This window comes from Podarcis pityusensis (genome assembly GCF_964106645.2).
Source record: "Podarcis pityusensis genome assembly, chromosome: 3".
Lineage (NCBI taxonomy): Eukaryota > Metazoa > Chordata > Lepidosauria > Squamata > Lacertidae > Podarcis > Podarcis pityusensis.
The window spans coordinates 90,999,932-91,023,613 of NC_138026.1; the positions used below are offsets into that span (position 1 = coordinate 90,999,932).

Sequence of the window (23,682 nt, forward strand, 5' to 3'; positions counted from 1 at the left end):
GGGGCTAGATTCTTGAATTACTCCTGATTTCTATATTATTAATTGCCATATCGACCTACCTTCTCTATTCATTGTGTTGTATGCTCTGTTTTCCACATTGTTCTTCTGTCTCCATGAAAGACTTCTCATCCAGCTTACCAGCTACACAGTGATGTCCTTGTAATTCTTTCTGCTAATGCACCCAGTGAAAAGTGTGATGGTGTAGAAGTACCTCTCAATATAATGCATCCCCCCCCCCCCAAGATAGATTGTGTGTTGTTTCCCACCAGGCACAAGGAAAACAGGAGTCATATCTTCAGAATCCTGGAAGCATTTCTCTGCTAGATACATAAAATTTTCAAAAATGTCAAGGAAAGCACCATGGCAAGAACACTTTCCTTGCGATCCACAGAACAGAGTTTGCATTGTATGAGTTAAGGCATACAATGAGTTCACAAAGACCTCTTTTCACACATCTCAGTGCTACTTAGCATTATAAAAAACTTTACTGAATAATCAGCAGAGGATTCTTCGGGGTGCATGAATCGTCACACAATAATGCTGCAATTACACGTAGTTGTGTTAAAAGGAGTCAATGCACAAGCATGTACAAAAATCAGATACATAAAATGATTGGAGCACAATGGAACATATGTACTTGGCTATATCCATTTCCATGCAATCAGAGACTCATATAAATTGTAGAGATGGAAGGGACCATGAGGGTCATCTAGTCCAACCCCCTGCAATGCAAGAATCTTTTGCCCAATGTGGGGCTCAAACCCATGTTAAGAGTCTCATTGAGCTATCTCATAGCTTCCTTCATAACCTGTGCAATACATTACAAACTGTATTTTTTATTATAATAATAATAAAAGTTTTGCAGCGTGAAATCCCAAACCCAATGAAGCCACTAAGAGCTGCATTTTAGCCTCTTTTCCTCTTTCATAGTCATGGGTTTTCTTGGCTATTAAAGTTTAGGCCCTGATTCTGCTCTGAAAGCAACATGTGCAGGCAGTGGCAACTGAACAGCAATTTTATCACTGACCTCAGCTGAAAAATATAGGATAACAGTGGTTTGCTCGTCAGGAAGCAACAGAAAGGGGCAAACTAAAGTTCTTGTGACCATCTCTGCCAAATCCCAAAGGACTGCACAGATTCTTGCATGCCTGTTTTCATTATCCTACCCTTTCCGATAAACTTACAATGAGTAATTAAAAACAGCAATAAATAAATACACGGTACTGGGGCTGGAGTAAGTAGGCCAGCTACTTACTCCAGCCCCAAATGGAAATGCAAATGGAGAAGAAAGTAATTTGGGGAGTGCTGCCCAATGTTCAAAGCCAAGCTTGGAAACAAAGGGAGGATGAGGCATTGTGGGATGCCTGGAGAAGGCACTCCATAATGACCTAAAAGGACATGTGAACCCTAACCTTTGCAGACAATCCGAAGGACTGTCAGTATAAATGTTCTTCATTTTTATCCAAACTTTTCTATTACAAGCTCTCAAAATGGCTTACAAAATAATAAATACAAGAATAAGCAAAATTATAAATATAACAAAAATTCATTTTAAAAAACAACAACCCGAAAACAGTGTTTTAGCAACAATAACCATATCATTTTAAAAGTAGCAGCCCGTGAGATTAATCAGATATTCAAAGCTTGTTGAAACAGATACCTAAAAAGACACTTATAAAGAGCCCAGGGAGATCTCTACCAGGTATTCCAAAGTTTTGGGGCCACTACTGAAAAGGCCCTGTTTCTTGTAACTGCCTGTCTGAGCTGCCACAATGAGATGGTGAGCAGTGCCTCCACAGCCAATCTTACAACTCAGGCAAGCGCATTTTGGAAATGAGCTGCTGCAAGGCCCTTTAGGCCACTTCGTATTTGTTCACTTGCTCACTGTTCCTCGCTGCAGCCATATAACTATTCCATCCTGGTTTAACAGCAGATACTCTTCAACGAATTGAAATGACGCATGACTTAACGCCACAGTCTTCATTGTCACCCAGGTGCTTGATCAGTAACTCAGGTTTTTTCCTTCTTCTTCTAAAGGAAGCGCTTTTTAAAGAAGCCTCAGTCAGTATGCTAGAAGCATGACCTTATGATTTCTGGCCATTGCCCATGCTGCACCCACAAGCAGTCCCAAGAGACATCAGTGGAGCTGCTCCCAGTGAATGAAGCTCTTCCAAATTGCACAAGAGTCATAAAGCTGGACTCAAAATGTCCCCCGTATACAGATAAAAGGATGTCACTTCTGTCCTTGTGAAGGGGCCAGGTAGCTTGGCTCAACTCTTCTCCTTTGCTTTACTTCATGAATAGAGAGTCATCATCATCCACTGCCGAATACCAAGGAGAAATGCATTAAAATGGTTTTATCCTGCTCTACTGCACTAGGGGCTAGCCTATGAAATGGTCTCCTGTTATACCTGACCTAGTCATTGCTATTGGTTCCTTCACATGACCTGGTCCATGGAGGTGGGCACCCCTAGGGCAGATCTATCTATTGGTCCATCAAGACCAAGATAGGCAGAACCACCGCTGCCATCAGCAAGGAAGAAGGGCATCTCCATCAAAGCCTCCTCTTATGATAATTCTGCCACCAACCCAGCCAACTTCAGGAAGACCTGTGTGGCAGGAGCAGCTCTGTTCTTGTGGCCCAGACTTTGCTATCATTCCCAGATATGGCGTGCCTGGTATAGTTCACAGTAGTCAGTGTAGTCCCTTCTGAGCTCAACCATTCAGTAACTCTGTCTCTAGATCGAATGAATCAACTTATTTCTGTTCCAACGGTTTTGTACATTTTCAAAAATAAGTTTGTTCCATTCATTGCAGATTTTTATAAGAAATAAACAAAAAGAACTCTGCATTTAAATTGAACCTAAAATATGCATTTTGTACAAATTTCCCCCTAAAATAGGAAGGGTAGTTTGGGGTTGTTGTTGTTGTTTTGCATTTTTCATGTAACAGATATATTTTAGCACACTGCAAAATTCAGAGAAGTATGCAATCCACTTATTAACTGCTTTCTGGTTTACTTGGAAGTTCTGGAGCTAAGTTGGTTTGCTTTATAATATCCTCCATCCCCAGAGATGAACCTAGGAAGCCAAGCTCCTGGAAGAGCTCTTGACCCAAGGGTTTCATTGTCCTGTCAATCACTGCAATCATTTGAGAGTTATACAACCAAGAGGTGCTCCATTCATTGGGATATTAAAAAGAAGAACCTGTTTTCCATAACAGCTGGCACTGTGCTACAGCTAGAAAATAAGGTGTGTGTCCTTACCTCGGACTCTTGAAGATATATTCCTTTGCCATCTTTACTCGTATTGTGAAAGGCCTCTGCAAAAGGAAGAAATGAGGGATACTGATATGATGATTCTCAGGAAAGGATAATCTGCTACTTATAGCCATGCTTGAGAAGAATAGAGGAAGTGTGGGAGCCCATGGCTCACCTGGGCTCATTCTAGTAAGCTATCGTTTATCTTAGGCAGATCCGCACCATCCATTTAAAGCACATTTAAAGTGCATGTTTTCCACCAAATAATAATGGGAACTGTGGTTTCCCCTTCACCAAGCTACAATTCCCAGCACCCTTAAGAAACTAAAAATCCCAGGATTCTTTGGGGAAAGTCATGTGCTTTGAAGGTGTGTTGAATGTGCTTTAAATGCACGGTGTTGCTCTCTCCTTAATGTCCAAAGACAGTCATTATGTTACAGACAGAGGACTTGCGACTGAAACCCAATTTTGCTTGGAGTCCCACATGAGAGAAATAGTCATCTGCCTCCTCACCCATCATGAGTTCCACACGCAGCATGAAGCAGGCAAAGCTCTCAAAGGTGATGTTCAGACCAGGGTTTCCATATCGCATGGCCAGCAGCTTGCAGAGTTCATTGCTGAGGGAGATTCCTTTAGTAAGATAAAAAAAAACCCAAAGACATTTAGGCTTAATGCTCAGATTTCCACATGCAATCACAGTGCAAACAGTTCTGGACTGCTTTTCATGTATTTAATTTTATCCACCTTTCCCCCCCCAGTGCAGAACACTTAACTCCCATTTGGTGAGAAAGCTGCTGGACATTTAGCACCTATTGTGGCTAAACTGCTCATTCATTCTTACGGCTACAAAAACACCATGCTTTTAATCAGAGGGGTGTGAATCTGTCAGGGACTCGGCAGAGGAGGAAGGTGGAGACCGCCTCTCCCCATCCTGACCCTTCCACGGAGGAGGAGGAGGAAAACAGTACAGATTTACACAGGCATTTGAGGGAGATAGCAGCTCAGAGGCAGATGAGGGCAAAAGCTGGGAAATCATGGGAGAGCCAGAACAACACCCGGCTGACACGTTGTTATTAGAAAGTGTTCCCAACCCTCCATCTCCCAGAACCTGGCAAGCCTTAAAAGTGGGAGAGCAAAGAGCCCAAAGACAGAGGGCACGTAGCAGCACCCGTAGAAGAAACAATGAGAATGACAAATGAGGAAGTGGGAGAGACGAGGGGTGGAGATTTACTCGGGACAAGGCCATTATCCAAGAGGCTGGTTCTACAACCTCTCTCTGTAAAGATTGAAATAAAAAAGGACAGTAAGAAACTTTCCCTTGTCTTTATACTTTCCTGGGCAACCAGCCAGGAACTGCTGACAGCACCCTGACAGAACCCAGGCATTGCCATGGGCAGAAAGTTGGACTCGATTGTGGATGGTCCTAGTTATATTATTTACTACATTGATATTATTCCATCTTGAATCCCTTAAAACAACTCAGTGGGGTAGGAAAGGCTAAAATATAGCGACAGGCCAGAATCACCCAATAAGTTTTGTGGCTGAGTGGGGATTTTAACCTGGTTCTTGCCGGTCATAGGCTGAAACTAACTACACTGGCCTTACATATGAAGACAGTGGAAAGGGTGGCAGTGATGATGCTGGAAGACAACTATTCTTCAGTTAGGAAGCCATCCCTCCCTTCCCCAGAACCACACAGAAATTTGCATGCCATCAATTAGGAAATTACTGCCATGAAGCACATGAAAGTAAAGCGCTGAGAATCACTGGGATTTAAGCATCTGTTACATGAAGAGCAATGGAATATGCGACGGAAGCGCACCAAATCAATTAATAATGCATTTCTTAATTTAATCACACAAAGTTTGTTAATTTGATGTTCAAAATGCTGTATTTTTAATTGCATTATGCTTCCGGTGATGATTGGCTTATTGTTGTCATACGGTGTGGCAAGTGAATTGTAATGAATTCTAATTTCATTTCTTTTCATATACAGTTTTGAAGTGTAACTTTTATAGTGCTTTCTATATGTTAGATTCAAGCTAAATTAAGTTAATTATGCTCCAGCTCCAGTGTCACTGTGAACTGTACTAATCTCATTTAAAAAAGCTGCTTTCCCCGCACCTTGCCACCATTTACCTTACAGCCATTTTTTAATCAAGCGTAATTATTGAAGAGCCAAAAGTTTGTGGCTGAAAATTAATCCTCAGATTCAATTCAGCTCATTTCTAGAAAAATCTAGTGGGACAAACAACTTACATTTCCAAAAACAGTGTAGGTTAATGAATCTGCTACTGTGTTCTTTGAGCGTGCAGTTTATCTGGTCTGATCTAAAATGTGTGACGATTCAGAGATCTGGCAAAACAGATCTGTGCTGCTTGCATTGGGTTATATACTAACTACCGTGGTACCTCGGGTTACATACACTTCAGGTAACATATGCTTCAGGTTACAGACTCCGCTAACCCAGAAATAGTACCTCGGGTTAAGAACTTTGCTTCAGGATGACAACCGAAATCATGCTCCTGCGGTGTGGTGGCAGCAGGAGGCCCCATTAGCTAAAGTGGTGTTTCAGGTTGAGAACAGTTTCAGGTTAAGAAGGGACCTCTGGAACGAATTAAGTACTTAACCTGAGGTACCACTGTACTTGACTGACACATAGCAAATGTGAGTAGTGGGACATCAGATTAATTAGGACACCACTCTATGGATAAATGGGAATCCCATGAGTGAAGCTGGTAGAAAGAGGTGGATTCCAAGCCCTTATCATGGATAATTATTATTTATTAAAACTGCTAGCCACATTATCTTGCCCTAGGCAACTCAGAGCAACTTGCAACCAAACAGATAACCTGATGATGGGACAATGCTGAAAACTGTGTTTCTTGCTCAAATGTTTACTTGCTCAAATTTGCCTTTAGAGGATGTTGTTGGACTACAGCTTCCATCGCCATTGGGATGCTGGCTGGGGCTGTTGGGAGATGCAAGCCCAACAAGATCTGGAGGACCACAGGTTCTCCATCACTGACCTAGGAAGGCTATGTAATCTATATCACAGCATCAGTCCAGCACAGGAGGCTTCAGCACATGCCCAGCGTATCTTACAGCAGGGGAAAGGGCCAATGTGGTGCCCTTAGATGTCACTGGACTTCAACTCCCATCATCCTTGATCATTGGCCACATGGGCCTGGAGATGATGGGAGCTCTACTTGGAGAGTCATAGGGTCCTCATCTCTGTTTTATAACCTGCAGCTCTTTCTGGAAGAAAGTCAGACTGGATCCCATAAGGACCAAAGAACACAAGACTAGCTCACAGAAGCCACCCAAATGCATGGGGGAAGTCTGCAAGCTTGAATGCTACAAAAACAAAACTCTTCCTTTTTCCTCACCTAATTCTTGCACAGATGCTTGCAGCTCTACTTGATCCAAGGTTCCTGTTTGCTGAATGTCATTTTTCTGGAAAACTGCCTGTCACAAAAAATTAAAGAGGAAGATAACTAAGTAAGCAGGGCACACCAACCCATTTGCCCCTCAGCTGGCTACGCCTGCACCACTGCCACCCCTTTCTTCATTCAATGCAAAGGGTGCAGAGGTCCTGTTGCCACCTGAGGGAAGCAGACAATGCTGGCAGACGGCCTAACCTGAAAAGCAAAACAACAGAGTTATCCATTTTGCTGCAGATGGAGAATTGATAGGACCATCGGAAATAGATCTGCCTCTCTGTGTCTGTCTGGCTACCTTTCTGCCCATCTGGACACAAGCTAAGAACAGGACTACACAGAGAGAGAGAGAGAGAGAGAGAGAGAGAGAGAGAGAGAGAGAGAGGGAGGGAGGGAGGTGGGGAGGTCATAGCTCAGTGACAAAGCATCTGGTCCAGGTTTGATGCAGCTCAAGTTCCTAGCCCACCTTTAGCTTCCCATCCCCCAATGGGGAGGGAGCAATTTCAAGGCAGGACAGAGGCCAAAACATTGCCCTGTTCCTGCCCATGCCTAGAAGAAGCAGAATAAAACAGTGCAAAACAATAGACTAAATTATGCACAACAAGAAAGATTGTGACTGTTTGCTTAATTTATGTAGGCTGCAGGGTTTAGTTTCCTGTTGAAATATTTGGGCTAGCTTTGAACTTCAAAATGGCACTCCTAACTTTGCCACTCCCATCTGCAGGTGGCAAATGGGGTGGTGGTTCTATGTTGCTTTTTTTTCTGGCGTGTGAGCAGGACTGTTGCATGAAAGATCTGAGCAGGGGGAGAAGGTGCTTAAGCTGGCTGTGGTGGCTAGCAGTGGGTTCTTTCCTTCCTTTTCTCTCTCTTTCTCTCCCTCCCCCCAAATGTTGCCTGCTTGACAGCAGCTCTTTTTAAAAAAACCTTTTTTCTGCATGCCACAAAAACCTCTGGCAGCCAGGGTAGAATTCTGTCCACACCCTGTTAGGAAGTATTTTTAAAACAGTAAAAAAGTGGTTGGGTTGGGAAGAACCTGATGCCAGGTTAAGCTTAACCTTTATTAGTTGCTTGTGACTTAGTAGAAGCCTGGTGGGGACACACACAGCATCCTTGCCTGCTCACCTATAGGAAATTCCTTTTCCACCACTGGGAATTATAGGACTCCAGGGATCTCCAGAAAAAGCACAGCTTTGAGGCTGAGGAGGCAGGTCACAATGCCTATCTGCACAGTATGGTTTCCACCTGGTGCCACCCTGGTATTTTAAAGAGGGGGTGGCTCAGCCTTCTCAGAGTGGTAGTGATACCTGCCCTTTCCCCCCACCCCTCCTCCCTATGCCAGCACCAGTAGTAGAACTGGGAGAGGAAGGAGGCAATTGCCCCTATTGCCTCCCTCTCAACTCCAGTACTAGAGGAGCTTCAAAAAATGGTGAGAAAGTAATGAGGTTCTTATACATGGAATCTCCACCCACTCAACTGTCATATTGACACACACACACACACACACACACACACTTCTTTACCTGGTACTGAAGCAGCTTCTTCCATAGGCATCTGAATTCTTGAATGCTCAAGGTGCCAGTGTTATTAAACTGAATTGTGTGGTCAAGGTGTACAATATTCAAATGAAGTTTGTTGCTGGGGGAGAATGAGCGAACCTGGAAAAGTTCTGATTAGACCAACCTGAGAGCAGCAAAGTCAAAGACTTTGGATTAAAAGTAGAGAAGCCACTGGGGGAATTTCTCGATTTTTGTACTTCCACTAAAAATGTGACCTAGCGCCTAATGCAACCAAAGTCAAAGCTACGTTATTGATTTCAAGAGGTCTTTGAACCTTGCCCCAGGGGCTACTCTTCCTTTTCCTAAAATCAATGATCATTTTCTCATTAACTTCAAAGACAGCACAAAGCAAACTATGGACTGTGTATGCATGAGAGTTAAAACAAGCACATACACTGTTTACTCAGATTTAGCCTTTATAAGAGCAACTTTCAGCACAATTCTAACTGTGTCTATTCAGAAGTAAGTTCTGTTGAGTACAATGGGATTTACTCCCAGGGTTGGGATTGTAGCCTTGGTTACAAAGAGAGACATTCTGGCCTCCACCAGACATCCTTCCTAAGGTCTCAGCCGGGTTGCCTGGCATGCTTTGGAGATCTCAGGAGGAGTCTTACCTTCTCTCCTTACCCCATTCCTAGGCTACCAATCTTTCCAAGGTCTGTAGCTTTAATAGGAGGAAATGGGAATGTTCAATAGGATGTTCAATAGGAGGAAATGGGAATGAGACTCAGGGGCAATAGCAGGCAATGGTGTGAGGAAGCCAGGTGAGCAAAACCACCCAGACTATAACAACTCACCATCCACCATTCATTCATTCATTCATTCATTCATTTTAAAGCATTTGTACCTTGCTGTTCAGCCAAAAAGGCTCCCAGAGCGGCTTACATGAAATTAAAACAAGACACCCTACCTGCAGGCCTACATTCTAATAAACAGGGACAAGGGACAAGGTGGGAAGAGTAAAACAAATGTCAAAAACTCAGGCACTACTGCTCAGGAGCAAGGAGACAGTCACTCCCTCGTCTCAGGGTCTGGTCCAGAGAGACATGATCCAGCAATCCCACTGACGCTATGCTGGTCTGAGTTTGCTCAGCACCTGGATGGGAGATCTCCCAGAAAGCCCTATGGACTCTGCCTTTCTCCTTCCCATTTCTCTACCTCCCTACAATTCAAAGGAGTTGAATATGTAACTATTCCATATTTGGAAACTGTCAAAAGAAAGCAACCCCCTTCTTCGGTGGTGAAACATTGGCCAATTATTTTGCTATCTGCCCGACAGAACCAGGTATTAATGTGTGGGTTATTCCTGTGGACTAAAACAGGGGCATAGGGCATGCAAACCCTATCTATCCATGACATCACCCTTTAATTCACCCTGTTTCTCGGTCCCTAACCTTCCCGTATTGAGCATGGAAGGTCCACAGGCCATTTTTGTTTGAACAGGACTGGAACATCTTGCAAGATTTCCCCCCACTCCCGCTTTGTCAGGGTCCCCAGTCTTGTTCAACTAAAAACAGGTAAAAGCTTCCTGCAGACATTCACAGCTCAATATGGGAAGGGTCAAGGATTGAGCAGGTGGGGCAACAGGCACTGGAACGTGTCAGCTGCCCCCTGCCCCTCATCCACAGATAGATATTTGTGTGTTCAGGCAAACACCAAAGCACAGCTACAGTTAAACCAAGAAGATGACAAGAAGGATAAGAGGCTAACCAAAACAAAAAGTCTATAAGGATTGGAGAATCTTTAAAGAATACTTAAAAAACTATGGTATAAAAGGAAACATCTTGGCAGAATTAGACTGTTCCTTGTATTGTATAAATATAAGGTCGTAGGGAGGGTAAAAGAAACTACAGTGGTACCCCGCAAGACGAACGCCTCGCGAGACGAAAAACTCGCAAAACGAAAGGTTTTTTCGTTTTGGAGTTGCCTCGCAAGACGAATTTCCCTATGGGCTTGCTTCGCAAAACGAAGCTTGCCCCGGGGACAGCGGGTCTTCTCTTTTGAAGCAAGGGGCGGCGGGGAGAAGCGATCTTCTCCCCGCAGCCCCAGGTCCGGGGACAGCGGGAAGCGCTTCGCGCTGCCCCCGACCTCTTTTGAAGCAAGGGGCTGCGGGGAGAAGCGATCTCCCCGCAGCCCCTTGCTTCAAAAGAGGTCCGGGGACAGCGGGAAGCGCTTCGCGCTGCCCCCGGACCTCTTTTGAAGAAAGGGTTTGCGGGGAGAAGCGATCTCCCCGCAGCCCCTTGCTTCAAAAGAGGTCCGGGGGCAGCGGGAAGCGCAGCGCTTCTTCCCCGCTGCCCCCGGACCTCTTTTGAAGCAAGGGGCTGCGGGGAGATCGCTTCTCCCGGTGCTCCGAAGCGGGGCGGGGGGCAGGAACACCTGCCCCAGCCGCCCCACTTCGGAACGCTCTTCCGAAGCGGGGCGGGGGGCGGGAACACCTGCCCCAGCTGTTCCGAAGCGGGGCGGGGGGGCGGGAACACCTGCCCCAGCTGTTCCGAAGCGGGGCGGGGGGCGGGAACACCTGCCCCAGCCGCCCCGCTTCGGAACGCTGCTCCGAAGCGGGGCGGGGGGCGGGAACACCTTCTGAAGGCGGGCGGGGGGCGAAAGTCTTTGTCCCCCCTGCCTGCCTTCCCAGGGGCTTTTAAATCGCCCCGGACAGCGGAGAAGTCCTCCGCTGTCCGGGGCGATTTTAAAATGCCGCCCGCCAGCATTTTAAGATCGCCCGGACAGCGGAGAAGTCCTCCGCTGTCCCGGGGTTTTTTAAAATGCTGGGGGTGGGAAGAAAAGCCCTTGTCCCCCCCCCCCAGCCTTCAGAAGAGGTCCGGGGACAGACTGTCCCCGGACCTGGTCTGAAGGCGGTTTCCCTAGGAACGCATTAATTGATTTTCAATGCATTCCTATGGGAAACCGTGCATCGCAAGACGAAAAACTCGCAAGACGAAGAGACTTGCGGAACGAATTAATTTCGTCTTGCGAGGCACCACTGTATATAAGAAATATGTAACTGTGCGGTATAAGGTAATTGATAAAGTACAGTGAGATGAATTGGAAGTCATTTTTAATTATTTTCTTTATAAGTTTTATAATTGCTTTCAGTATCCGGAGTATAAAGGATGTTAGTTATATTAATTTTGTTGTTTCTAATATTGTGGTTGTCTGATTTTCTATTGTTTGTTTGTTTGACTGTACATCTGTCTGTCTGTCTGTCTGTTTGTTTGTCTGTTTCCCCATAAATGTATTTATTTTAAATCAATAAAGATATACACTGAAAAAAATACAATAAAATAAACCAAGAAGACAGGATACATCTAAGAGGGCCAATATACCCCGGCAGGCATCCAGGCTAAATCTCGGGCCATGGTTCTGAAGCTCTGGAAAGGGGAAAAAAGGTATAATTGAATGAGAATAGGAAGACAAAGCAAATCCACAAGCAGGAGAATAATATCCAGGTCCCAAGGGGTAATGGTAGCCCTCTTTGGAACAGAGCTCATCGCCAGCATGCTCACATGCAACTGCCTTCAACAGGAGAGACAGGCACAAAGGTTCTGGTACAGACTATTACAGAAGATGTCAGAAAGAACAGAAACCAGCCTACACCTTTGTATTTGGGCATGGCTCAAGTCCGCCAGTTTCAATGACATGCAATCCCAAGGAAATGTGCACAGGCGGTTGTGTCTGATTGACCTTGGGAGAAGTCTGTCTTTGCCTTTTTCTGCTTGATTTGTCCCTTGTGTAGCTCGACTAGCAGCAATAGACGACAACCAGGGATAAATCTGACAAGTTTTGTGTCCTCTGCCTCTCTTAGGAGACCGAACAGATAGACGAGTTAAAAACACAGAGCCGAGCCTCGGTTAGCGATAAGCGAATGACAAGAAATGGAACAGAAAGGGAGTCTAATCTTGTTGCAAATCATGATTATAGATTGCCTGCAGACTTCCATGGAGCAGGCAACAGGCTCATAACTCACCGATCCCTTCTCTACAGAAACCGACAATGTTTTAATCTCATTATAGCCCTGTTTATTAAATATGAATCATGCACTGTAAAGTTTGGAAATGAAAGCCTTAAAATTGATTGCCTATGAAGAATAAAAGATGAGCAGCACAGCCTGGTTAGTTTCCTTATAGATTTCCCGGTGCCTGATGGGTTACTTTGGAAAGATACTCGAGCACAGATAAAATAGCCATCTCACTCTCAGTCCTAAAAGAAGCCAAAACCCTGAATAGAGAGAAAGGTTCTGTTTTGCTTTCTGTTTACTCTGAACCTGTGCCACAAGAGCTTTTATCTCATTAGCGTCAACAGTTTCAGATCTTATCCATTTATAAATTAGGAATCGTCTACCTTGTTTATTGGCTATGCTCGGTCTATAAGCTGTGTCTATCTGGAGGTAGAACAGCCCGGAGGAAAAATAGAACTGGGCTTTCTTGGAACCCATATCTGCCTTTCACTTATTGAGAGGCATTTACATAGTGCTTAATAGTTAGCATTTCTAAGCGGCGTACATCAAAATAAACCATGTAATAAACCAAGCAATACAAAAATGCATCATGGAATCAAACACAAAATGCCTGCTGGTATTTGCCATGCACCTCAAGTTCAACAAGGAGGGTGCCGGTCTAATCTCAGTTGGGGTGGAGTTCTGCAGGTTTGGTCCTGCAACACTGAATGCACGATTTCTAGTAGATATGAGACGTGCATCTTAGCCATACGGGGACCATCAACAAAGACTCCCCCCAAGAGCTCAGTGATTGGCTAGGGATATAAGGAATCAGGCTGCCCTTAAGCTATTCACAATGCTCAATATTTTTATGGGATGCTAACCTAAGTCTAAGGGACGCGGGTGGTGCTGTGGTCTAAACCACTGAGCCTAGGGCTAGCCGATCAGAAGGTCGGCGGTTCGAATCCCTGCGAGGGGGTGAGCTCCCATTGCTCTGTCCTGCCAACATAGCAGTTCAAAAGTGCAAGTAGATAAATAGGTACCACTCCGGTGGAAAGGTAAACGGTGTTTCCGTGCGCTGCTCTGGTTTTGCCAGAAGCGGCTTAGTCATGCTGGCTACATGACCTGGAAAAACTGTCTGCGGACAAACGCCGGCTCCCTCGGCCAGTAAAGCGAGGTGAGCGCCGCAACCCCAGAGTCGTTCACAACTGGACTTAACTGTCAGGTGTCCCTTTACCTTTTCTTAACCTAAGTCTGCAGTCGCCAACCTCTATTCATGCTGTTGGTGGGGGTTAGGATCCAGTACACATCTCCACCTGCTAACCTCAACCAACAGAGGGTTCCACTGTTATGGAGGCCCCACTATTACGGAGGAAACACTCTTGGCAGGGGTGTTCCCACCGGCAACAGCCAGCAGGGGGTCACCCAAACAGTATGTTGCAGCAGCAGGGCAAGGGTAGAGCACAGGATGTGCCCCTCCACACCTTGGCAGTCCTCACTAGGATTGGTCTGCCCCATGTTTTTAGGGTACGCTCAATAAAATATGAATGGCACAAACATTCACAGGAAAGAGTGAACAATAAAGAAATTGAAATATACTACAGAACCAAAAGCCTCCCTAAAAAAAATATGATGGGAGGGGCCAGTTTGTTGGTTTGTTTGCAGTATCTTGAACTGAGAGGGAGTCAGCCAAGAAGGTTTCCCATGGTGGGAAAGCAGGACTGGGTGGGGGAAGGAGCTGGGCAGAGATAGGAATAGTGAAAAGAAATGGTAACAACGAGCAATGCATAGTATATACTATTTTTGGAAACGCATTCAACAAAAATAATGCAGCTAAGTTTTGTTTTTTCCTGGAACTATACCTGTTCATTTGTTTTTGTTTCAATTGCATTTTGTGGTTCCATTTTCATTATATTTGAACTTGTTGCCAACCTGAGATCATATTTGATGAAGAGCAGGAAAGGAATTTTATAAATAAGTAAAAAAAGAAAGCATTGGTAATGGAAGGAGAAATTGCCATAGGGAACACCCTGGAGAAGAGGAACGCCAGAGGAATTATGACACAAGAAGACATCAAAGGGGAAAGGCTAAATAGTAAGAAAGGATGGCTCTGTTAATGGAGAATTTGGGGGGGCTGAAGATGGTTCTCTGCTCTCACAGCTTGGGAATTCAAGCTGTGCCCCAGGCTCAAGACCAAAGTCACAGGGGTGTGTCTTGAAGGGCTCTGATGATCAGTACCCTGAATCATACTGTAGCTGCAGCCTCCTTCCTTAACGGAGAGCATGATAATTCATTGCCTAAGGATATGCCTGCTTTCAAAGTTCTTTGATACAACCGTAAGGGAACTACAATAATTATAACGAGTGCAGGCTGGTGTCCATTGGGATTGGCAGGGCAGAACCACAACCTCACCAGTGCCTTGCCCCATGCCCACCCCAGCAATCATATCACCACCAGCAGGAGGGTGGCGATGCCCCTCCAACTCCCTCAACTGCTGCGTTCTTGATGTCTGTTTCACTCTCTTCTAGCTACTAGCATTTGGCTTCCAGTCCTGCAATGCCACCTCTTCTGTGATGTATAGCTTGGAGAAAGTCACTTTCTCTGTTGCATCTCCTTCTCCCCCTGCCCCCCCCCCCCCGTCACTGCTGCATCCTCAGCCAGATGTGATATTCTGTTTCTGGAATTTCCCTTAGGAGTATGCCTAAGGGCACAACCCTAAAAGCCTGCCCCTGGTCCTAGGCTCCTGATGGATCACATCGCCGATGCAACGGTACAACATCTTGTTCTCACAGAGAGTAACTAGTTGCCTGTGAGAAGCCCGCAGACAGGACCTGAGCACCACAGCACTCTTCTTCCACATTGGCTGCCATTGCTACATCTTGGGGTTTGGTGGCCCACCGGATTACTACAAGTGTTGGTGCTGACCTTTAAAGCCCTAAACGGCCTTGGCCCAGTATACCTGAAGGAGCATCTCCACCACCATCGTTCAACCCGGACACTAAGGTCCAGCGCCGAGGGCTTTCTGGTGGTTCCCTCACTGTGAGAAGTGAGGTTATGGGGAACCAGGCAGAGGGCCTTCTCAGTAGTGGTGCCCACCCTGTGGAACGCCCTCCCATCAGATGTCAAGGAAATAAACAACATCTGACTTTTGGGAGACATCTGAAAGCTGCCCTGTTTAGGGAAGTTTTAAATGTTTGATGTTTTATCATGTTTTTAATATTCTGTTCAGAGCAACCTAGAGTGACTGGGGAAACCCAGCCAGATGGGCGGGGTATAAATAATAAATTATTATTATTATTATTATTATTATTATTATTATTATTATTATTATGGGAGCACACCAGCAGAACATGAGAGCAAAGACTTCTTTCACTTTTATTCCCAAGCCCCAGAAAGTAAAAGTGGTAGAGTTGCTATAATTAAGAGTATGAAAATGTTATCATTTAAACACAATTAATAGAGGTTGACACGATACCATCTGCAGAGCCTAATGAGAAATGTACCCATCTCTTGTGGAGACTGAGCTACATAATGAAAACCCTCACTGCTATTCTGCACTTGGGTCCGTGTACATACGTGATGCTGCATTCCGCAGTCCAGATCATACTTACTCGTCCAAGCCACATTGTTCAAAATCCTCAGCAGCTGCATTGCATTAATCTCAGGATACTAAAGCAAGAGAGACAAGATATTCTAGAAAAACTCAAGCTTTGCATATTTCAAGTTCTACGCATTCAAAAGACCATAATTTTTAATGGAGGTATCACATAGAAAACTGAGTTTTGAAGCTGCAGTCACAAATCAGCTGTGAAAGTCAAGGCATTTTCATAAGATATCAGCAGTGCCTATGGTCATCAGAGAGGGATGTTCATATTTAAAAGCTTATCATAGGAATCTCTACCTGCATGTGAACCTTGCAACCGGCTTTATTATTTTGTCCCAATTTCCTTCCTTCCTTCAAGTGGTGATGAGCTGATATATGTTTGAAAATATATACAAATCAAGTCAAACCATAGTGGCAGGATTGTTCTATAGGCACTGTCTGATGGGCTTTCATCAGCATGCTTTCCAAAATGTAGGTTTCTCCCTCCCTCCCTCCCTCTCGCTCTCTCTCTCCTACAATTTTTTTTCACAGAAACTAACATGAACAGGGCAGTTTGGTTATTCCCTCTGGCAGACCCTATAGGCAGACTTACTTGATCAAAGTACTTAGTGAAGAAATCTTCCCAATCTTCATGTTCATCAACTATTTCCTGCAGACAACAACAACAACAAATCAAACAGAAGCAGGATGGAAAGGCGGTAGCTCAAGATCTAGGTAATGGATTGCAGTGGATCAGCAGGCCACTAGACCAATAGAGGTTTAGTGGCAAGAGAACAGCTGACAGTCAAACTTATCCTAGAAAAATTGACTTTCTGCAGTCCAATTCTGCATGCCAATTTGCAAGAGTTTACGCGGGAAAGGACAGACACCTGCAGCCACGAGACTCTTGAGTTTGGCTTTTGAGGTCAGAGCCCCCACTCAGTAACTGCCGTTCCCAAGATGCCGTGAGAATGAGCATCCACTTGGCTTATGTATTCTTAAGTCTTTTCTCTTGATATGATAAATGTCAGCTGCTGGGGTTCATTCAAAGGAAGTGTTTTCACTTCCCATAAGTTACGACATCAACATACTCTTGCGGTGCTGTTAGAACATTAAAAAACAAAGTGAGTTACACCTCTTCTCCCCTTTTAAAAGCACACAGCAGGGATCGCCTATATATTTCCAGATTTACATCCTGCCATTCAGGCCTCAAAGTGAAGCTGGCCAGCAATAAAAGTCCATTTGCAAGCTTAGCCCACCGTACTCAACTGATTGGTTCCCCCACCCTGGAAGCTCTGCTGAGGATCCCAGGTCAGCACAGAGGAATAGAGGAGAGAAGCAAGTCAAGCAGTGTAGCGGTTCTTCCACTCACCTTTGAAAGGACACAGCTGGAATCACCACCCAATTCACTGAAATCAAATATTAACAAGTACAGTGAGAGGTGTAGATAGTGCAACAAGGTGAGAGGGGGAGGGAAGGCAGAAATGTTTGTTTCGTCCCACACAATGCTTCTTCTGGATCAAGCTCTCCCCACAAACACTGCTGCTTCAGCCAGTGTTGGCACAAATGTGAAGCCATCTGCTTTTACAGAGTTGACAGGCCTGTAGCTGTTCTGCAGCCTTGAGCTCTTAGCTGCTGCTGGACTACAACTCCCATCATGCCCAGCCAGCTTAGCCAGTGGCCAGGGATGATGGGAGTTGTAGTCCAACAACCTCCAGGGACCCAAAGTTGAAGACTGTAGCACACTGTGGTCTCTGAGCTTCATTGATAGTCTATGAGTCCATTGCAACTGGTGTCGCCAGACAACTGGTGGCTGGGAATGAAAGCCCTGAACTCTTTTTGCCAGTAAGGCAAGATGCCATGGGATTTTCTTGGAGCAAATGAGTCATTTTAGATTAAGCTATGTGCCCACTGCCCTGTCTCCACTCCCACACCACATTTCTGCACTACAGTAATCTTTGTGTTGCTTAATTATGATTTTAAGTGCTGCTTTCATGATATTTAATATGTATGTACCCCACTCTGGGACCTTGCAATGAAGATTGGGTAACTAATTCATAAAAGAATGAACAGTGGTTAATAATGGAATTTTATTTTTATTATTAATTAATTAATTAATTTTGTATACCGTCCCTTATTCGTAGATCTCAGGGTAGTTCACAACATAAAATCACAATATAAAAAACACAAATGCAAATTTTTCCTAATAAAAATAGGAACAAAAACAAACCTAGAACCCTCCTACCACAACATTGGAGGTCCATCAGCCAAAGGCCTCGTTGAAGAGGAATGTTTTTTGCCTGGCGCCTAAAGGTGTATAATGAAGGTGCCAAGCAAGCCTCCCTAGGGAGAGCATTCCACAAATAGGGACCGACTATTACTATGACATTGCTGCCATTGTTGTTGTTGTTGTCGTCACAGTTCACAGTGGTATAGACCAGGATTCAGAAGCCTGTGGCCCTCCACAGGGAGTTGCTGGACTACGATTCCCATCATCCCTGACCAATGGCCATGAAAAGGTAGGGCAAACTACATACCTCCCACCAGGGAGCACCCACCACCAGCCTTTCCCTCTGGCAAAATTACACACTCCCCGTCCCTTAATGATTGTAGTAAAGCAAGACCGGAAGACTTACTGAAGGCTGTGCTTCCTGGAGAAGACCCGCAGAATGAAGTTTGATTCTTGGTTGCATTCTGCAGTGGCTGGGACAATGACATAGGCCCCTGGTGGGAGCCGGAAATCCTGAGTCACTTCACGGTCATTTACATAGACTACCCTATTCAGGGGCATGTTCCAGACAAAGAAGGCAGCCGGCAGTTTTCTATTAAGGTCATGGTACTGAGAAGAAAGAGAGAGAGAGAAACTTACAAAAAGCTTACACTGTTTGGGGATTATTATTATTTTAAGTCATGTAAAGAGTTCCATGGAGAGGAACAAGCTAATATTTATATGAAAAGTAGGGTGGGGTAGCATCCATTTTCGAAGGCACAAAATAGATGTGATGCTAAATGTGTCATCAGAAACCACATCCATGTTACTTAGAAGTAAATGAAAGTGCAGAGGCAACCCTGAAAACAATGGGTGCTTGAATTTGTCTAAATTACATGCTAATATTTTGCCTGAAACATGATAACAACAACAAATACTTTTTTCCTCCCAGCACTCAAATCCTGTGAAGCTACTTCCTGTTCCATGTTCCTTAAGACCCACTTCACATGCCCTGCTCTGGGTGTGTCCACCAATAAAGTGAAGCAGGTGGTTGCCAGGGAGAGGGCCTTTTCAGTTGTGGCACCCTGGTTATGAAATACCCTTCCCTGGGGGGCTCTCTTGGTGCCATCCTTGTGGTCTTTTCAACGCCAGGCAGAGACTATTCTGTTCCTCCAGGCCTTTTAAATAGGGTCTCTCCATTTTTCAATCTACATTCAATTTTGTGAGCCTCTTTTGTTATATTTATGTAGCATTTGATTTCACATTTCAAGGTACTAAAATAGTTTTTGCTTTTCTTGTAAGCTGCTCTTTGCATTATGAGGTGGCATACAAAGGCCATTAAATTCTATACTAAAATAAATTATTGGGCACACATCCTGCACATAGAATGGAAAAAGTGGGGAACCGATGATAATTCTACAGAATGCCTTTATCAGAAAAATTATACCCAGGCAACACAGAATCATCAGCGTGGTCCAAATATTTCCTAAATCAGTGCATACCCTTTGTGCATGTTGTCCTAAAACCCAAGAATGCAAGCAACCAATTTTGCTCAGAAAAATAGCCCCATTGATTTCAGTGGGGTTTACTTCTCCGCAAGTAGGCTTAGAATAGAATTACAACCGTGGTCTCTTTTTGACAACCCCATCATCCCATTATGGCATGATGATGAAGGCAAAATTGCACTGTTAATAGGCATCTCCCATTACTAGCGACTGAATGAGAGAATGCCGGACATGGAGACGGTCAATAACTGCATTGGCTAAGAACTCTGGTGCCTTCCTGATTTGGCCATTCCTCAAAATGGCTCTGACATTTTGCTCTCTGGCGGACTTTGCTGCCCACAAGAGCAGTTGCAGAAAGACTTTTGCTCTCTCTTTGGTTGTATTTCTCTCCTGCTAATGCAGCAATCTGTCATCTCCTAAGAGGGTGGGGTTGCCCCTTTGAATGCATCATATATTAAATGCAAGGCTTTTATGCCTCAGTCAATGCAGTGATTCATTGTATTTCCAATGTTAAAACTGCTCTTGGTTTTGTACTTCACTATATTAATCTTGATGCTCAATACAAGTCTGGAATTTACTTCCAAGCAGACTCCAGCTCTGATCTTCAATGAGCCTGGATGTAAAAGTGTTATCTCCCAATTGGTCCAAACCTCCAGACAAGAGACAAACAACTTTGGCTTTGCTGCTGCATTCAAGTAGGCTCAACCAGTGTGTTGATCCTGAGCCTCTGGCGCCTTTGGGTAGAAGCCAGACTGGTTTCACAGCATGACAGTAGGTAGACAGGCTGGGCTTTCAAACCACAGCATATCTGAGACCATACAGAGCCAAATATGTGGGTCATGAAATCACAGAACTGTAGAGTTGGAAGCGACCACGAGAGTCATCTTGTCCAACCCCTGCAATGCAGGATTTTCCCACTCAACATGGTTTGGGCCATCTGGGCTTGGGCAAAAGCTTTGGCCAGAGGTAGCCAACATGGCGTCCTCTGGCTATGGCTGGACTACAACTCCCAACATCCATGACCATTGGCCATGCTGGCTAGGGCTGATGGGGGAGTTTGGAATTCAAAAACATCAGGAGGACACCATGCTAGCTTCCCCTGGCATAGGCCAGATTCACAGTTTCTCTGATGACCTGGTCCTTTTGTCCTGACATTGCTAAAATCAGAGGAGGCATCTCAGCTGATACTTTGATGTAAATGGACCCAGACCAAGGTAGCAAAGGATATACCAGCATCAACCAAACTCTAGTTCCCATGCAGGTTAATCGTGCCACTGCTTTGTTCCCATCTGCCATGCACATCACATGGCTCAAGTGCACAGCAGCATATAGCCAGTGTGTTGCCAATTCTTGGTTTTATGTCCTGGTAAAAACGCCTTCATAGGCAGCTCTTTCCCTGACATAACATCTACTTGAATTTGATGGCGGTGTAACAAAAATATCTGAGACGAAGGCACTTGGGAACATCATTTAACTGTATGCAATGGACAAAAAGAAATGATAGCATCGATTTAGTAGCATCTGCAAATAATGCCAAAGAATGAGCTAAAAAAAAAGTGGGTGAATTCCCCTAGGGATTTATACCTTGTGGGGCTTAAAAAGGAAATATAATAAAACCATTTCTCACTCAGCCCTGTCTACTGCTTCTGGGCATAGCTCAGGAACACACCACCATTAATGCTTAATTAAGCCATAAAAATGCATTATCTTGAAATGCATTGAGTCGCGACGGCATTAACAATCTTTTTTTTTTTTTAATGCCTTAAGAAGCTTCTCTAAAATAAGTGGAAAAGAAAATGGGACACACTAGCTTTGAACGGAGTTTGGAAAGCCATGCCCAAACACTCACATACGAACAGAAATTCCAGGTTCTGCAGAATACAAAGCATCAAGGTTTTGGGATTTTCCAATACCCTGAACACAGGATTTCGGCAGTTGTAACTTCCCAGCAAAGACGGTTAGGATCGTGGTGCAAATCTGATTCCCATGCTTGTAAGCTGGCATGGCTGCACATGAACCTCCAGCCAGGGTGGAAGGTGCAAAGGCACCAGAATGCAAAATTGATCAGGGCTGCACACTTTGTGCAGCTTGCAGGCATTTCCCACTTGCACAAAGTCAGTGCAAAGCCCATAGCACCTCATAAGAACAGACAAAGAAGAGCCCTCCTCGTTCAAGCCAAAGATCCATCTAATCCAGCCAGTAGAAAACCAGATGCCCCTGGGAAGCTTCCAAACAGGACCTGAATGCAAAGGCTCTCTGCACACATATGATTCCTAGCAATGGGTGCATGTGTCTCAGCATGTGTAGAGAGAGAGGGAGATGCAGCTGCTTGAAAACAACACATTTCAGTATTTTGGCACAAACACCATTTCAAATATCCAATTGTTTCCACCTTAAAAGATTTTAAATCCAGCCCAACTGAGATTGCACTCAGATCAGAATTTCGGCTATGGTAAGCACACAGAAGTTGCATCTGTTCTTGCCCACCCTGTCTGAGGGGAAAGAGCAGGAAGGAAGCATATGCAAGAATACATGACCGATATGTGAATAAGCAACATGGGACTATATACGTACCTCCTGGCCCACCTAGGAAAAAAGAAAGAAGAATATGTATTAGCCAGAGAATTCCAAGTGAAATTTACAACTGAAAGTTACAGTTGATTGAATCAGTCAAAAGGGCCACCAGACACTAAAGTACTGAACTCCCTATTTTAAAACTTATCCCATATACTAGGCACCTTGGGGAGGTAAGGTTGCTGAAGTCCAGAACAGCCACAGGATGAACTCTGACTCCTGGTGGGGTTCAGAGGTGGTGGTGGTGGAGACAATGTCAAAAGCCCTAGGGGAGTGGGGGGCAGAAATCCTGACTTGCTTCAGCAGCTACACTTGCTGAAATCCCTAGACCAGCCTTTCTCAGCATTGGTTCCCCAGATGTCGGTGGACTACAACGCCCATCATTCCGGATTAGCTAGGGATGATGGGAGTGGTAGTCCAACAACATCTGGGGACCCAAGGTTGAGTAAGGCTGTTCTAGACATCTATCTATTGAAGGTAGAGGAGTGGAGAACCTGTGGTCCTCCACATGTGCTTGGTCTCCAACTTCCATCAGACCCAGTCACCATGGCCAACGGTCAGGAGTGATGGAACCTGTAATAGTCCAATACCATGTGTAGGGCCACAGGTTCCTCACAGGGGAGTCTTGAAGCAGAAGAGAGCCTTGTTCAGAACTAGGCTGGAGGGCATCATTTGCGCCTACATGGGATGTTGACTTGCCCAGTTCTTTTTCTTTTTTCCTGTCTCTGATTCACAGCCTCTCTTGGTAGGTCAGGGTCCCTCTCTGTTCGCATTAAGAAAAAGAAATCTGCTAGGAAGAAACTTCTTATTTTCTTGCAAGGGGCTTTGGAGAAACAGCTTAGGGCAGGTGTAGCCAATGCTGTGCCCTCCAGATTTTGCTACACTACAACTCCCATCATTCCCTGACCATCAGCCGTGCTGTCTGGGGGTGATGGGAGATGGAGTCCAATGACATCTAGAGGGCACCATACATTGGCTGCCCCAGCTTAGGACAATTTACCCCAACAGTTTCAGCAGGAAAGCAACACGATTCCACCAACCTTATAGACGGAGAGGCCTATGTGGAGATGAGGCATCCGATTCCGGTGATAGTCGTTGCGCTTTTGGATCAGAGACACCAACACGCTGCAGGAGTAAAGGGACGTTTTGCTCCCGTGGCCTTGCAGAACTCTCAGCAAGTACTGGGGATTCCTCCAAAATGCAGCTGGAGGTGCAAGATGCAAACATGTGAGCCTCTAGCTCAGAAAAGCAGGTGCTTAGCTCATTTATGCCAGCAAATTATTTTCAAAAGTAGCGTTCCCCAAGGGGCACCTCACCGTTGTGCGCCTTCATCCTGCCCCCCGCTGTGCTTCCTTTGACCCATTTGCCGACCTGCGTCGAACACGTCCACTTCTTCCCTAATTCCTTACTCAGGAGATCAGGAGTCAGTTTACAGATCATCAGGCCCACAAAATGGGTTTTAAAATCTTGCAGAGACATCCTGTGAGAAAAGAAGAACAGGAAAGACACAGAGTCAAATGTCTATCCTGGCTTAGGACTGATATTGAAGCTAACACAACTTCTGTTTTTGTTTAAGGTTTAAGGCTGCTGTCAGGTTTTCTGTCCTAGGTTGAATCCCTGGC

At 44.9% G+C, this 23,682-nt stretch overlaps 1 protein-coding gene across 6 annotated transcripts in view; it reads right to left on the reverse strand.

Moving 5' to 3' along the window:
- Positions 1 to 466: 466 nt before the first annotated feature.
- Positions 467 to 23,682, reverse strand: part of LOC308473210 (calpain-14-like) — a 53,051-nt gene continuing 29,835 nt past the window's right edge. For 3 of the 6 annotated variants that reach the window (XM_080998518.1, XM_080998520.1, XM_080998519.1), the window contains 12 exons: positions 23,377 to 23,540; positions 23,089 to 23,264; positions 18,409 to 18,611; positions 17,145 to 17,181; positions 16,386 to 16,442; positions 15,801 to 15,858; positions 11,559 to 11,623; positions 8,220 to 8,288; positions 6,649 to 6,727; positions 3,773 to 3,889; positions 3,266 to 3,321; positions 467 to 2,321 (listed from right to left, as the gene is read on the reverse strand). In XM_080998518.1, coding sequence (XP_080854644.1) covers positions 2,295 to 2,321; positions 3,266 to 3,321; positions 3,773 to 3,889; positions 6,649 to 6,727; positions 8,220 to 8,288; positions 11,559 to 11,623; positions 15,801 to 15,858; positions 16,386 to 16,442; positions 17,145 to 17,181; positions 18,409 to 18,611; positions 23,089 to 23,264; positions 23,377 to 23,540 — 1,108 coding nt within the window. In that variant the 3' untranslated portion in view covers positions 467 to 2,294. Of the gene's footprint in view, positions 2,322 to 3,265; positions 3,322 to 3,772; positions 3,890 to 5,131; positions 5,590 to 6,648; positions 6,901 to 8,219; positions 8,289 to 11,558; positions 11,624 to 15,800; positions 15,859 to 16,385; positions 16,443 to 17,144; positions 17,182 to 18,408; positions 18,612 to 23,088; positions 23,265 to 23,376; positions 23,541 to 23,682 lie in introns of those variants that run through there. The other 3 variants (XR_013983972.1, XM_080998521.1, XR_013983973.1) reach the window with 3 other exon arrangements.